Raw genomic sequence first — 16,353 nt, 5'->3', positions numbered from 1 at the left:
ATATGGAAGCGGAGTCCTGGGGCTCAAATCGGCTGCCCAAAGACCCCAGCAGGGCGGGCCGAGGGCCGTCGCACTTCCTTCCACGTGGGTTTCCTCCCGGGATAGTCGGGTCTAGACTGCTGCATTGTCACGGGGCAGCCTTCACCTTTCCAAGGCCAGAATGGAGTCTTCTTGGCAAACCGCACTGTCCCAGACTGCTGGCACTGGTTATCTGGGGGGGAGGGTCCCTCGATGACATGGAGTTACCTAACTGGATAACTTGGCATGGGTGGGGGTGATAGTGAAGCACAATTTAAGAAATTGGAACTTCTCGGCATGGCAGCACAGGCCTTAGTCCCAGCACCCAGGAGAGCCAGAGCTATAGAGAAACCTTGTCTCAAAAGATATGAAACATGAACTCTTGCAGAGGGGCACCACCTGCCTGAAGTTACGCAGCCAGGACAAGCTGGACTGGAGCGGGTCTGGTACCAGACCTTCCATGAACCTAGCGCTTGCTTCTGCAATGTGAACGTGAGGTGGGACCCCACCCAAGTCCCCTGTGCCTCAGATGCTCAACCTCCCACAACACAGGAGAGTCGCAGACTCCTGTACACACTGAGTCCGTCACTTTATTACTCTCACTGATGCTGGTGACCTGCCATCTGTAACAAGCTTCTCAGGCACCTCTGCCCACCTCATGCCTTTGAGCTGTGCAGAGAACCAGATCCTAGTCTGGGCCTGCTCCTCAGAAACTATTGCCGCCTCTTGCCTTTGGCCCCGACTCTGTCCTGGGGCCCAAGACTGCCTTCCTCAGGAGGCGGGAGGAGGAGGGGGTTTCCTCCTTCCCTGAGCTCCTTTTCCCACGTGAAGGGTGTCCTGGGACAGGTCTCCCCTCCATAAAAAGAGAAGGAAAGGAGGGGGAGAGAGAAGGATCTTTTGTAGGGGCAGGTGAAAGCTGAACGCTCAGAAAGGAGGAAGGAGTGGAGAAGGGGCCTGAAAAGGGAAAGCACCACTTGGGCAGGGAAGAGGTGGCGGGGAGGTGGGTGGGGTGCTAAGGGGATGACGCCGCTTCAGCAGGTGTTTGGAACTGAGCTACCCCAGGGCCCAGGGTGGGAAGGCACCGCCACCCTCCGGACCTGGTGCTGCAGTCCCCTGCGCTGCGGCAGCCCGGCCATGGATGCGCTGGTGGCGAAGCACATGCTCACGCCGCCCGAAGCCCTTGCCACACTCCCAGCAGGCGAAGGGCCGAGCACCAGAGTGCGTTTTGCGGTGGCGCACCAGGTGCTCACGCCAGTAGAAGGTCTTGCCGCACTCGCAGCATGCGTGCGGCTTCTCGCGCGCCGGCAGGGGGCGCAGCGCGGGCCCCGGGCTGCCAGGGTGAGTGCCACGGTGGCGTCGCAGGTGCTCCTTGCGCCGGAATGCCTTGCCACACTCAGGGCACGTGTGCGGCTTCTCGCCTGAGTGGCTCTGCCGGTGGCGCAACAGGTGAGCCGGCTTCAGGGGAGACTTGCCGCACTCAGGGCACGATACGGTGCCAGGGGCCGCCAGGAAAGCAGGGAGGACGGGGACGGGTGCCAGTGGGGCTGGTGGGGGGCTGCCCGGCTCCTGCTTGTAAGGGCGCGTGGCCCCTGCGTTCTCAGTTGCAGGCACCTCTGTCCCGGAGGTCCTGGTTCCTGCGGGGGTGGAGACGGGGGGGGGGGGGGGGGGGTGAGAAGCAGCAGGGTCAGGATGGGCAGCACAGTTGGGGACACGGAGGTGGCATGAAGGGCAGGTTTCCTATCCCTGTGTCTTCTAGCAAGAAGCCTGACACTCCCTGATGAATACTAGGTCAAGGGGTACCTGGCTAGATAGAGACCCGAGTAGTGAATAACAAGACAAATAAAAGCAAGTGGGCAAGAGGGAGGAGTGCTGGGGGAGTGGACCAAAACACATGGGTGAAGGTACACACTGATTTAGGAACAAAGAAACCAGGTGGTGGGGAGGGAAGGGTACACAGATAGGTGGGCTGACTTCACTGGGTACGGCTGAGGGGGTCCAAACAGAACAAACAGGTACAGGCAGGTAACAGATAACTATATATGACCGCTCTGTCCAAGTGTCCTATCTGCCCTAGGCATTCCCACAACCTTGGTTTTGGTAGTTTTACATCATAAACTTAGTGTCCTCTTCTGTCTGAAATGCCCATTGGTCTCCCCTTGTTCCGGCCCCACCCTCAGCAGTTACTGGGTATCTTCTGGGATATCTGGCTTCTGGCCCACTGTCTAGAGACACATGGAGTCACCTCACCCTAAAGAGATGGAACAGACTCCACGCCCAGCTCAAGGGCTGGGCACATGATACAGAACCCTGACACAGCAGCGGGGAGGGAAAGGTGGAGCCTATCTGAAAGGCATTGAGGGGGCACAGGATCTGAAGCAGGCTGCCTGGGCCCAATCGTGGTTTAGCAGCACGCACCCCTGGATGAGTCCTTTTGGAACCCTGGACCTAAATACACTGCAGCCGGTTCTCACTGGGGCATGCTGCCGGCATGCTGGTAATCTCAGCATTCAGGAGGCTGAGCAGAGACTGTGCCAGCCTGGGCTACACAGGGAGGCCCTAACTACTGGGACCGCATCTGTTAGGTGCTGCTATGGGTTCTATGCACCGGCAAAGCAGCACCTGGCAGACAGTAAAAGTCTGACCCCACCTTCCATGGGCTCCCCAAAGGCAGGGGCATGTGTTGAGCTGTCCCAGGGGCACTCACTGAGCAAGTAACCATGGCCAGGCAAGTCCCTGCCCTAGCCTGCGACACAAGGACCCCTGATATTGGGTCATCAGGAAAGAAATTGGGAAAAGAGGCCAGTTGCTCACCTAAGGGAGTCTCCCCACTTTCTTCCTTTCCAACACTGACCCCCGAGGCTTCTGTCATATCCCGAGGTGCCCTCATTGCTGAGGACCGATCTGGGGAGGATGCTGGGCCCTGAAATGAGATAGCATATGCCAAATTGAGAGATTATAATAGCCTGTTTTTGCCTCCCTCCCTCCACACCTTACAGAGTTCTCAAATCTTTCTGCTATTTTTCTTTTTTTAAAAAATATTTTATTATATATACAGTGTTCTGTATACATGAAAACCTACACACCAGAGGAGGGCATCAGATCTCATTCTAGATGGTTGTGAGACACCATGTGGGTGCTGGGAATTGAACTCGGGACCTCTGGAAGAGCTATCAGTGCTCTTAATCTCTAAGCCACCTCTCCAGCCCTGCCTGCTTTTTGTTTAAGATTTACAGCTAGTATGCTGGGGTGGGGTGCATAGGCACACACACATGCAGAGGCAGAAGATGGTATCTGCTCCTCCGGAGCTGAAGTTACAGAAGTTGTGAGTCACCTGACATAGGCCTTGAGAACCAAACTCCAGTCCTCTGCAGGGGCAGAACGAGCTCTTAATGGGAGAGTCTTCTCTCCACCGTGTGTGTGTGTGTGTGTGTGTGTGTGTGTTTACATAAGGAGGTCAGAGAACTGTTTTCAAGACAGGGTTTCTCTGTGTAACAGCCCTGGCTGTCCTGTAATTAACTCTGTAGACCAAGCTCGCCTTGAACTCGCAGAGATCTGCCTTCCTGGGCCTCCTGAGTGCTGGCATTAAAGGTGTGCAACACCAGGTCCTGCGCTGTTTGCTTCTGTGCTGATGCTGGTCTCTGCCGAGTCCCCCAGCTCCACTGGGCTCCACTCCGGGCTGCCCTCGGTCTTTGCAGTCATTGTTAAATTTCCCAACAGAACATTCTTTGAGAACGCATGGTTTTATCAACCCTTGCCTGGACAATAATTCTACTTGAGATCTTTGGATCTATTTTCCTTTAGACAGGCCTGGCCTCGCCTTTTTTTAGGCTGTTCTTGTATGGCGTGGTTAGACTGTAGGGTGGTAAGGCCAGGGGGTTGGCAGTCTAGCAAAATGAGCTGGGTGCCACCCCACTTCATACTCTAAGCAGTCTGTGAAACAGAAGAAAGCTCCTTTCCTAGAGATTTAGCAACACATACGGCTGTAGGGGCCTGGTGCCTTTTGAGTGTGAGATCTTTGGTCACTGTTTTAAGCCCTCTGACCTCTGGTTTTCAGGTTCAACCTGTTGCTTCTTCATGAGATTACTTTGGCAATTTGAATTCTAACCCCCCAATGTCCACTCCCTCTAGGGTTCACACTTGTACAAGCTGTTCCAGCAGCAGCGTTCTCATCTGCTCACGCCCGCACAGCTGTGGTTTTGCTTCTGGTGCCTATCTGCTGCTTCTCCTTTGGTTCCTGGGCAACTTGCTGCAGAAGGCTTATGCTACTCTCTGATGCTTTGAGATTTTTTTTTCTGTTGTTGCTTTGCTCTGTTTTTGAGACAGCGTTTCTCTATGTAACCCTAGCTGTCCTAGAACTCACTTTGCAGACGAAGCTGGTCTCGAACTCATAGAGGTCCACCTGCCTTTGCCTCCTGAGTGCGGGGATTAAAGGCGTGCGCCACCACTGGCCATAGCTGATGCTTTTCAAAGGTTAACTTTGGGGTTCTAGCAATCAACATACCTTCGATTCTCTCTCTCTCTCTCTCTCTCTCTCTCTCTCTCTCTCTCTCTCTCTCTCTCTCTCTCTCTCTCTCTCTCTCTGTCTCTGTCTCTCCTCTCTTTTAAACTAATTTTTCCTCTTGCCACAGACACACAGATGATTTGTGCTGATTTTCCATGCTCCCAACTGCCCCAGGGCTCTAAGACTACCCTCAGTTCTGATCTGAGACAAACTGGTGTGGCGTTTCCTGTGGTGTTAACCACAGGCACTGGCTGGAGGTGCCTCTCCCCAGGTTCCTAGCCTAGCCACCAGCCCTTCTTGGGTCTGCAGACACCCTGCTCCCAGGGTCTCAAAGTCCCATGGCTTCCTGGGTTCTGAGACCAGAGGCTGGAAGACTACGGGCAAGTCATTCTGTCTTATGGAGCAGGTCAGGCTGTCTCTAGAGAAACGATCAACCAGAATACACCTGGCCTTCGCTATGAAACTTCAAGCTGTGCACTGTCACCGCCTAAACAAGCGTTTACTCAGCACCTACTAATGCCAGGCGCTGTTCCACCAGGGACACATGAAACAGGACAGGCAGGGCTCCTTCGTCCCTGAGTGGGGCTGAGTCTACAATGCAGACTGGGCCAAGCCCACCACTGAAGAGCAACAAGTGCACTGTGGTGGTTTATACCAATACCTCGACAGGACCAGCATCACATAGGAAGGAGCCCCTCTCTGTGCAAGCCTGTGAAGAGGAAGACTCACCCTAACTGTGGCTGGCCATTCATGGGCCGAGTCCCCGACTGAATCTAGAAGAGAGCCAACAGCCGGGTGTGGCGGTGAACACCCTTGATCCCAACACTCAGGAGGGGAGGCAGGTGGATCTCTGAGTTCAAGGCCAGCCTGGTCTACACAGTGAGTTCCAGGACAGCCAGGACTACACAGAAAAACCTTGTTTGTTTTTCAACCTGGGTCTCTGATGAGCTAGCTGCCTCTAGCTCCGAATGCCATGACTTCTCCACCACAGACTACATCCTTGAACTGTGAGCCAAAAGCTTTCCCTTAATTTGCTCTCAGCAGGGTACTTTACCACACCGATGGGACAGGTGATGTTAAGGGAAACCTGGAAGAGGTTTCCCTATGTCCCTCGAGCCCCAGAGCACAAGGAGCTGAGCAGAGTCTTTAAGAACAGAGAGCCCATGGATCTCTGTGAGTTCGAGGCTGGCCTGGTCTACAGAGTGAGTTCCAGGACAGTGTAGGCTACACAGAGAAACTCTGTCTCTAAACCAACACAAAGGAAAGAACATAGAGCCCAATGACTTCTGCACCTGTAGACTCTCTGAATAGAATACCCCACCACCTAGCCAATAAGAGATTGTTGTTGTTGTCCATTTGCAGACATAGTCTTCCTCTGTAGCCCAGGCTGGTCTAAAACCAAAATCCTCCTACCTTAATTCCCAAAAATGAGATTATAAGTGTGTGCTGACATATAGGTCTTTGAAGGATTTTTTTTTCCCCTAAATTCTGCTAGATATATGTAACAAAAACAGGGTGGGCCATTGAAATGGCTTAGCAGGTAGAGGTGCCTATTGTCAAGCCCGATACAGAGTCGTGAGTCCTACATGGCAGAAGGAGAGAGACAACACTAACACTGCCCCTTGACCTCCACATGTGCAAGGTGGCATGTTCATGGCCCCCCACCCACCGCCACCACCACACAAATACATATACTTGTCACGGAAAATATTTTTAATGGTGCCAGAGAAGGCTGGCTGTTGTCCTGGCTTCTGGGAAGTCATATGTAAACCTACAAATGTCACACCTAGGAAGAGGGTGTCTGCCTGGGTCCCAGACCAGACAAAAAAACCATAACTGATCTGAGGTAGGGGTTTGGACCTGGCAAGATTAGCCAAGCTCTGGAAGAGCTGGTGATAGACCAGTCATGTCGCAAGCCACCATGTTGCCAAGCTTGGCACCTAGTAAAACCCTGGACAGCGAGGTGAGGCTTCCGAACTAAAGTCACTCCCTGCTCCTTGCTCTATTTTGAGGTTTGCTTCTTTTTAACGAGACAGGGTCTGGCTACAGACTGCCCTCCATGACCTTCCTGCCTCAGCCCCTTTTACAGGTATGAACTACCACACCAGACTGAAGGCTCCCTGCTCACAGCTCCCCACTTTGTAGCTAACACCAGTTGGCCCTATCCTGTCAAATGGCTTGGACTCTTCTGGAGACACCCTCACCCCACCATCTGTGCTGGCTCCCGAGGCTGATGTCCTTGCTCTGTGCTTATGCGGACCCTGGGCAAGGCAGCCTTCAGCTAGGCCTTCCCTCAACTATTACCTGAAGGAGGAACTGGGAGCCTGATGTACAGATGACACTGGAGAAGCACCCTTGTACCACAGAAAGAGCAACTTCACCCCAGTCCCAGCCATGGACCACACCTTCATGTCCGGGGACTTTTAGATTATATGTGATGTGCGGTCGCGCGCTGAGAAGCACAATTCAGTGATGCCCCTCCCACAGCCACGGCCACCACGGCCACTACGGCCTCCTGCTCACCCAGAGCTCCTCCAGCAGCGCCACAGCCTCCTCTCCACTCTGGGGCCGGCGACTGCACACCCAGGCCTGGGTGTCTGCGGGGAGGGCGCTCAGGAACTGCTCCAGCACCAGCAGCTCCAGCATCTGCTCCTTGGTGTGCACTTCCGGCTGGAGCCAGTCCCGACACAGGGCCCGGAGCAGCCCCAGGGCCTCTCGTGGCCCCGCGGCATCGCCCAGGTGGAAGTGGCGGAAGCGGTGCCACGGGGAGTCGAGTGTCAGGGCCTCTACGGACAAGGTCTCCTGCTTCACCGGCTGGGTTGCCGGGGCCTCCATGGGGCCACCTGGGTTCGAGTCACCAGCGCCTGCAGAAAGGAACAGTCAGTAATGGGAGGGTACAGGTCAGCAGCCCGGACTATGGCCTTATACGTGGGCGAGGGAACTGGCCTGAAGCCAAATGGATATCGACCACTACCTGCTCGTCCCCTTCTTAGCAGCCTCGTGGGCTTTGATTTCCTACTCTGTACAAGCGAAAGCTTGCCTGCTTGCCTCTCTGCCTGAAGAGAAGACATCGGTGCCTGGGAGGTGGTGATCAGTGCTGAAACAAGGCTGATGAGAGTCATCTCTCCTAGGAGCCGAATGGAAACCACATACAGTAGACGGTTCCGTGCCCGTGTGTGTGTGTGTGTGTGTGTGTGTGTGTGTGTGTGTGTCCAAATAACTGGAGAGACAGAGCCCCTACTGAACACCTCTTGTCACCAAATGAAGCTTCCACCAAATGGATACCTCCAATCAAGTTGTTGACTAACAGGGCCCCACGGGAACCCCCAAACAATCCAGGCTATTGCCAAAGCTACTGGTTGCTCTCCACAAACTGGCCATAGACAACTCACTGAACACAGACAGACAAGTTCCACTGGTGCCTACCTGGAGCTTCATCCCAGGGCCTGGAATACACTCTGCCCAAGGCCAAAGGAGAAAGGTAAACACCCACCCAGCTACAAAACCCTTCAATCGACAATCATAGTCTGCCTAGGAGTAGCCAACCACTGTCTGATTGGATTGAAGGCCCATTTCACAAGATGGAACCAATCCTGACTGCTCAGGTGGCCAGGAACCTGGGACCAGACAGGCCAGGGATCTAGAGGAAACCAAATGCTGCTGTTCTTTTAAAGGAATCGAGCAATAAAATGACTCCTAATGGCATCTGCTAGATTCAGAGACTGGTGCCTTGCTCTGCCATCGGAAGCTTCCTCTTACAGCAGTCAAGAGCAATAAAGACCTACGACCTACGACTGGACAATGTGCAGTGAGAAACCTTGGAACACTCAGTCCTAAGGAGGCCAGTTCCATCAAATCCCTCCCCTCAGGGCTCAGGGAATCTTGCAGAAGAGGCAAAAAGACTGTAAGAGCCAGAGGGGATGGAGGCCACCAAGGAAACAATGCCTTCCAGACACACAGAACTGACACACATGAACTCAGAGACGGAGGCAGTATGCATCCGGCCTACATGGGGTCCCAGAGCTGAAAGCAGGGAGCGCATGCCTTCATCTCTAACCCAGAAGCTGTATTCCATTGATAACCACTTGCAAACTAAAAATTAGGTTTCTCCATCAGTTTCACTGGGTATACAAACATCTCTGTTGTTTGTTTTTTGAGACAGGGTTTCTCTGTGTAGTCTTGGCTGTCCTGGAACTCACTCTGTAGACCAGGCTGGCCTTGAACTCAGAAACCTACCTGCCTCTGCCTCTTGAGTGCTGGGATTAAAGACGTGCGCCACCACTGCCTGGCTTTAAAGAGAGTGCAGAGAATAAAGGTGTGTGTCGCCACTACCTGGCTTATAAGTAGTTTTTGAATACTCAGCTCTAAATGGAACATCTCTGTTACTCCTTCCAATGCTCAAGGTATAGGGAATTGGAGAAGGAAGAAAGAATGTAGGGCCAGGCATTGTCTACATGCCTGTGAATAACCCTTCACCCACACTCAGGTAAGTAACCCAGTTAAGCGCATAGGGCTCGAATGGAAAAGGGAAAAAAAAATACACAAAAGAAGGGAGACAATTTAAGAAGCGGGAGAGACCAGTGGGAGTGACAGAGATCAAGAGAGGGTTATGAAGTTCACATGAATATGATCAAAATACTATATATATATATATATATATATATATATATATGTATGTCATGGGGTCCATTACTAACAAAATACATTATATACATATATGCCACGGGATCATTGTTAACATAGTTAACATGGGCTAATAAACAGTTTTTTAAAAATGGGGGGAGCTTGAAAGATGCTCAGCAATTAAGAGCACCTACTGCTGTTCCACAGGATCTGTTCCCAGCACCCAGACTGGGTGGCTCACATCTGACTACCTTCTGGCCTTGTTGGGCACCAAAACATGTGCAGCACATACTCAGACACATGTGGACATGCATAAACAAAAATTTTAAAGCCCTTTTAAAAGGCTTTAAAGAGAGGCTGGAGAGACGGCTTAGAGATTAAGAGCACTGGCTGTTCTTTATAGGTCTGAGTTCAATTCCCAGCAACCACACAGTGGCTCACAACCATCTACCATGAGATCTGGTGCCCTCTTCTGGTGTGCAGGCACACATGCAGGAGAAACACTATATACATAATAAATAACTAAATCTTTAAAGGCTTTAAAGAGAACACAGGAAGGACTTTCGATGGCACCTGGCCTGCAGTAACTGTGGGTTACCACCTGCCCTAACACTCACTACCTGATTATTGCAGAATTCCACCCAGTTTCTGACTTTTTTTTTTTTTTTTGAGTCTTGTGTGGCCCAGGCTGGCCTCTCACTCACCATGTAGCCTAGGATAACCTTGAACTTCTGACCTTCCTGCTTCTGCCTCTCGTGCTAAGATCACAGGTATGTACCACCATGCCAGCTCTTCTCTTTTTTAAGAGGCACTAGTCCCAAGAGTGAAGGTTCTACTCCATGGCGCCACAACTTCCTCCTACAACCACTTTGGGGGCTAGGGTTATAGTCAGTGAGCGCCGGGGGACATAGGCACGGCAACAGTAGGTCCCACATTACAGGTGAGAGCTGGCGAATGTGGCCAATTGCCAAGCGTTCCCTAGTACCTATCTGCATGTAATACCTCCCAGCCCCAAGGAAGCCAGCTGCCTTCCTTCCTCTTTCCCAGTTCCTGAAGGCGAATGCTGGATGAGGCTATGGCTCCAAATCTGGGAGGTGGGATGACTCCCGGGGGACATCTGGAAGGACTTGGAGACATTCTGTCAGACAGGAGTGGAGTGGACGGTGCTACTGGTGGCCGAAGGGCACAGATCAGAGGCACCTGAATACCCTGGGACACACAGGAGGAACATTCTCCAAACACAGCACCCAGCATCACGTGTCAACTGCGCCAAGATGAGAAACACTGGCCTGGAACTCCTGAGGGCCTGTCAGGAGCACTGGGCAGGAGTATCATTCTCATGTCTAAGGTTAAGAGCCCTGGGCTCCTGGTTAAGTCAACACAAAGAACCTCCCATAGATTTAGCGTTCTGCTACTGGCACCAAGAGCTCACAAACGCACACACAAGACAGCTTATACCACACAACCTCTCACGCTTATCTTCACCGTAACCTGTGTTCAGGATGCTAAAGTTACCTTACTGTCTGCTGACTCCATGCTGTGCACAACTCCCCAGCAGTCTGCCACGGGTTCACCTTCTAAGTCTTCCAGTCTTTCCCAGGGTCTTTACACGGCAGCTATACAAACTTCCTGTCCATCAAAAGGCTACCTCCTACCTCCAGAATGGAAACCTAGCGAACTGCCTGGGCTGGTGAGGTCACGGATCTAGAGGAGAACCTTTACCTCCACTTACTAGACCAGCATGATTCCTAACTGCGTGCTAAACCTTACTCCTATATCTGTACATAAGTGTAGCTCTCACCTCTTATCGGAGAAACTTCAATTAACAGCAAACAGAGACCATTACAGAACACCACAACTGTCATAACAGAGACCAGTGGACTGCTGGGAGACTAATCCCAAAGGCTACATCTACAACACAACTCTTGCACCCAAAGCCCAGGGACGCTGCACAGGAAGGGGTGGATGGACTACAAGAGTCAGAGAACCATGGAGTCTGCTGTGAGGTTTCATCTCCTAGAAATGACAGAGAACCGACAACCATGATACCTCAACAGTACAGTCGCCTAAGCAAGACCAGAACAGTGGAAAATCAATATACGTGCTAACTCAAAGGTGGAGATCCCATGGACTACCCCAGACAAAGAACTAAGAACTGTTGTGAGAGGAAGAATTAGCCTCTCTCAGGAATGAGTCCCCTAATTGGCTTTACAATACCAAATGGCTATACACCCAAGCAACACTAAACGGACTGAGCAGGTTGTGTTTATATAGTTATACACTATATATGTATATATATGTGTGTGTGTGTGTGTGTGTATTGTGTGTTTATACACACAGACACACACAGTCAAAGAAAAACTGTCAACTTGGGAGTATTGGGGAATATTCAAGGTGTTGGGGGGAAAAGGGGAAAATAATGTTATTATATTTTAATTTTTAATATAAAGAGTTGCTGAGGGCTGGATTAACAGAATACAGCTGAGAGTATCAATGTAAAGAGGTAAAGAGAAGAACACTACTCCACGTTACTGGTGATGGCCAGCCAGGCAGCTGAAATCACTCCAAAAGGCAGATGCTGGGTACCCGACATTGTAATGGGACCCCTACAAAAAGAGATGGCTCAGCGGAGAAAGGTGCACACCTCCCCTCCATGTCTAAAGAGCTGAGTCTGAGCCCCAGAGCCCTACAGTGACAGGAAGAACCGACTCCTTCAGGCTGTCCTCTGACATCCTACATGTATGTCATGGTATGTCGGGGCTGCTCCTCCTCACCCCACATAAAAACAAAAAAGGATCAAGCATTTCCCAGCATGCTTTTTTTTTTTTTTTAAGCTAGAGTTACAGACTGTTTTAGCCACCATATAGGTGGCTAATGGGAATTTAACCCTGGTCATCAAGGCTGGAGAGATGGTTCAGTGGTTAAGAACACCGGCTGTTCTTCCAGAGGATTCGGGTTCAATTCCCAGAACCTACATGGCAGCTCACAACTGTCTGTAACTCAAGTTCCAGGGTTTCTCACACCCTCACATAGACATACATGTAGGCATGTAAAAATATAGATGTGTGTATGTGAATATACATACATACACATCAATCAATCAATCAATCAATCAATCAATAACCCTGGTCATCTACAAGAGCAGCAAGTGCTCTTAAAACCACTGAACCAAGTCGCCAGCCCTCCATTTGTGTTTAAGGTTGAGTTAGACTGTATTGTTAAAACTTGCCATCAACTCCAATCAGTAGCTGGGTGGTGGTGGCACACGCCTTTAGTCCCAGCACTTGGGAGGCAGGGGCAAGCAGATCTCTGTGAGTTCGAGCCCACCTGATTTACAGAGTGAGTTCCAGGACAGCCCGAGAAACACAGAGAAACCTGTTGGGGGTGGGGGGACAAACAACAGAAAACCTCCTTATCAGTTTCCCAGATCAAGTCCCTTCTTAAACAACGGGAAGGGAAAACAAAGAACTAACCCTGGTTGAGCACCACTGTGGTAGGATGCTAGGCAGGAGGAATGGGAAAGGCTCCCTCGTAGCCCTCCTCGCAGGAACCTGGAAGACACACCTATCAACATATTAATGTCCTCGTACAAATGGTGTGAGCGGTCTGTAGCCCCTTATGAAAGCCCATGGCAGATGTCTCTCAGGAGACTTCCTCTGAGGCAAGACCCAATTCCTGCAATAAAGAGAAAATCCAGTTTTATGAGCTGAAGTGGCCAGCCTAAAGCCAGATGGACAAAGTCCACACACCTGTGGGTGAGGTAACAGTCCACGTAAAGTGAGATGTGTACTTCATACCCCTAGAAGCTGTACCCTAGACAGCAGCCTGCAGACCTCCACAGCCGAGCCTGGGGAGCGGGGGAGGTAGACTGCAGATTTCCATGGCTGAGCCTTGGGTGGGGTGGGGGGGCTGCCTGCAGACCTTCACAGCTGAGCCCTGTGTGTGTATGGTGGGATAGCCTGCAGACCTCCACAACTGACTCTTGGGTGAGGTAGCTTGAAGACCTTCACAGCTGAGCCCTGTGTGTGTGTGTGTGTGTGTGTTGTACAAAACTCAAAAGTTGGCCTAAGTCAAAGGTTAACAGGGAAAACTTCCAAGCTGCCTGGAGCTCATGTCCAGGCACCGGCCTTCAAAAATAAACTCAAGTGGGCGATAAAGATCACAGACTGCTCGCTGGTAACTGATTGCAGGGCTAAAGCTGAAGTGATGGGGGGAGGGGGGTCTCGAAACCAGCCCCATTGGAAAAGCAGGGACAGTGAGCTGAGCAGTGAGCTATTCCTTCTCCGCATGGAGCTTAGAAACTAAAAAGTAAACCAACCAGCCACGGAGGGCAACTCCTGGACAACAAGCTGGTTAACGTGAATACTACAAAGGTTAACCATTCCCTTCGGGTTCACCACAAGGACGGGCGGCTGACTTCTTGCCCAAGGTCCACTATGGGAGGAGGGGAGTTGTGTGTCCCCCTTCAATAACCTCTGACCATTGTTTTCTGCTTTTTGATTTCTCCAAGTTGTTGGTATTTTGGGGGAGGGGGGGTACTCACACACTCCTTGCAAATTGCCTGTGGAGGCCTGAGGTGGAGTTTGAGCGTGTTTACCTGTCTTTAAAAGTCTCCTACTGAACTAAAGCTTGCTGTTCCAGCGGGCATGACAAGTCAGGGAGGTGTGGCACTGAGGTGTCCCTGTGTTCAACCTTTCCTTGACCCCAACTCCCAACTCCGGCCCTCAGCTTGCACCTTTACCACTGAGCCGTCCCTCTATCATCCAGTTTGGTTTGGCTTGGTTTTTACCTTTTTTTTTGAACAAGATTTTTCTGTGTAACAGCTCTGAATGTTCTAGAAGACCAGGTTGACCTCAAAGGCACAGAGATCCACCTGCCTCTGCCACTGGAGTGCTGGGATTAAAGGCGTGCGCTACCACCACCCGATTGCTTTTTACTTGTATTCTATGAAGTGTATAACTTTCAGCGTCCCCTTCTTCCCCCTCACTCCCCGACACTCAACTGTCCTTCAAGGGGCCAGGAATCTGGACTGGGGACTCCGCCCTCAGCTATACAACACACCAAATATTTACTCGGAGAACAAGAACTGCTGAATTGGGGCAAATTCCAGCCACCTTCATCCTTGGGCAAAGAACAATCACACCTTTCACAGACTATCTCCATGTCTTTGGCTGTAAAATGGGGGCAACAATCCAGGCTGGAGAGAGTTTCAGTGGTTAAGAGCACTGACTGCAGCCAGGCAGTGGTGGCCCACGCCTTTAATCCCAGCACTCAGGAGATGAAGACAGGCAGATCTGTGAGTTCGAGGCCAATCTGGTTTACAGAATAAGTTTCATGACAGCCAGGAAAGCCTGTCGCGAAAATAAAATAAAATAAAAATAAAAAAAGAGCACTGCTCGTTCAGAGGAACCAGGTTCAATCCCAGCACTGGCGTAACAGTTCACGACTGTCTGTAACTGCAGTTCCAGGGGATTCAACGGACATATATGCAGGCAAACCACCAATGCACGTAAAATAAAAATCATTTTTTTAAAAAAAGGACCCAGGGGCTGGAGAGATGGCTCAGAGGTTAAGAGCATTACCTGCTCTTCCAAAGGTCCTGAGTTCAATTACCAGAAACCACATGGTGGCTCACAACCATCTTTAATGAGGTCTGGTGCCCTCTTCTGGCCTGCAGACATACACACAGACAGAATATTGTATGCATAATAAATAAATAAATAAATAAATAGATAAATAAATAAAAATAAAAAAAGGACCCAGAACAGAACCTGGCAATAAACAAACTCATAAATTCCACCTAGGTACTCAAGTTTGCATTTACTCCTAACGCGAGTTTACCCTCAAGTTCCTTCTGAGGGGTTAGGAAAAGCCACACTGTGAAACAAGCGCCCAAGACTAAAATATAAATTGGAATAGGTGTTAAAAGGGGGTGAAGACGAGTGTTGTGGTGCATTTCTTTTATTCCAGCATGTCCTCCGGGGTGCGAAGATAGAAAGTAGGGGTTCAAGGCTTAGCTTGGCTACACAATGAGTGTGATTATCCTGGGCTACACAAAACTAAACAAAAAAGCTGGTTTTGTAATCACGTAATTACAACGCTTGTAATCTCAGCACTCGGGAGGCTAAGCAGAAGGATCAGAACCAAAAGGAGTAAGTCCATCTTATCCGGTTAAAATCAGTCTCCAGGCCCCTTCTGCACATTCACGATTTTCGTCTCTAGCGACAAGCTAATGGAGCGGGTGCTCTTTTAATAAAGAAATGAACAGAACAGGTTCTTATCCTGCAGAATCTCAACTCGACAGAAGTGCACGTGAACTTGCGAACAGCGCACAGTGCGAGCCACCTGCAACCCATTACGCAGCTATGGCACGGTGCCCCTGAATGAACCCCTTCCCGCAATCCTTTTCGAAGAGGTTAGCGATCCCGGCGACCCAGGCTTCCACAGTGGGGTTGGACTTACATCCCACGCTTAGTTTCCAACCATCCCAGGGTTCCACCTCGAGCATCCCACCACCCTCCCACTGCCCAGCCTCCCCGGGCCTCCAACTCTCCCGCGTCTGCACCTCACGTCCCTCCTGCTCCCCGGCCCGCCCCCAGCACCCCAACCCGCCCTAGTCTCTTTATCATCTCCCTCCCCGAAGCCGCCCACCCCTCCTTTCCTCTCTTCCTCCACCAGACCCAAGTACCCCTCCCTGTGATCCGTCTGTCCCCGTACACCAGACACCCCTCCCCCCCCCCCGTCTCTCCCTCCCTTTCCCTTTAGCTCACCTCACTCTCCAGGGCGAGGCACCCAAAGCACCCTCACCTTTCCGCACATGCGCACAAAGCTCACCAGGACTCCATGCCCCAACAGGCTTTGCGCCAAACTCACCCGTCCCTCCCCCGTCCCTACGTCCCCCTCACCCCAACACTCGGAATCGCCAGTTCTATCCAATAACTCCGTTCCTCCTCGGCCAGCTGGGAACTACAACTCCCAAGAAGCATCGCGACAAAAGCAGCTTCCCATTGGCCCTTACTGTGATGACTCTCGGACCTGAGCCGGCCATCTCTGCCTACACAAAAACTACATTTCTCGAGATGTATAAAAGCAAACCCGCTCCCTATTGGCACACTGATGCAAAAGGAATGCTTCTGATTTTGAACTATACTTCCCAGATATCACATGGTGTTGCCCCCTCCTCCGCTCTCAGAACAAGACGACCCGCAGGC

The 16,353-nt window shown here is 51.2% G+C and overlaps 1 protein-coding gene across 6 annotated transcripts; it reads right to left on the bottom strand.

Moving 5' to 3' along the window:
- Nucleotides 1-588: 588 nt before the first annotated feature.
- Znf444 (zinc finger protein 444) lies at nucleotides 589-16,047 on the bottom strand. 6 transcript variants are annotated; one of them, XM_038338693.2, is made up of 5 exons: nucleotides 15,913-15,986; nucleotides 12,616-12,693; nucleotides 7,043-7,383; nucleotides 2,830-2,938; nucleotides 589-1,652 (listed from the first exon to the last, which is right to left on the bottom strand). In XM_038338693.2, exons 3-5 carry the CDS (start codon nucleotides 7,352-7,354, stop codon nucleotides 1,072-1,074), a joined length of 1,002 nt encoding a protein of 333 aa, XP_038194621.1. In that variant the 5' UTR covers nucleotides 7,355-7,383; nucleotides 12,616-12,693; nucleotides 15,913-15,986; the 3' UTR covers nucleotides 589-1,071. The 6 variants fall into 6 exon arrangements, with proteins under 6 accessions (XP_038194621.1, XP_038194620.1, XP_038194618.1 ...); XM_038338692.2 differs by having other exon boundaries at nucleotides 12,616-12,706; nucleotides 15,913-15,971; XM_038338690.2 differs by having other exon boundaries at nucleotides 12,616-12,817; nucleotides 15,913-15,960.
- Nucleotides 16,048-16,353: the final 306 nt, after the last annotated feature.

Source organism: Arvicola amphibius, chromosome 8 (assembly GCF_903992535.2).
Source record: "Arvicola amphibius chromosome 8, mArvAmp1.2, whole genome shotgun sequence".
Taxonomy (NCBI): Eukaryota; Metazoa; Chordata; class Mammalia; order Rodentia; family Cricetidae; genus Arvicola; species Arvicola amphibius.
The sequence above is the reverse complement of the archived record's forward strand: the minus strand, read 5'-3'. Positions and strand labels throughout refer to the sequence as shown.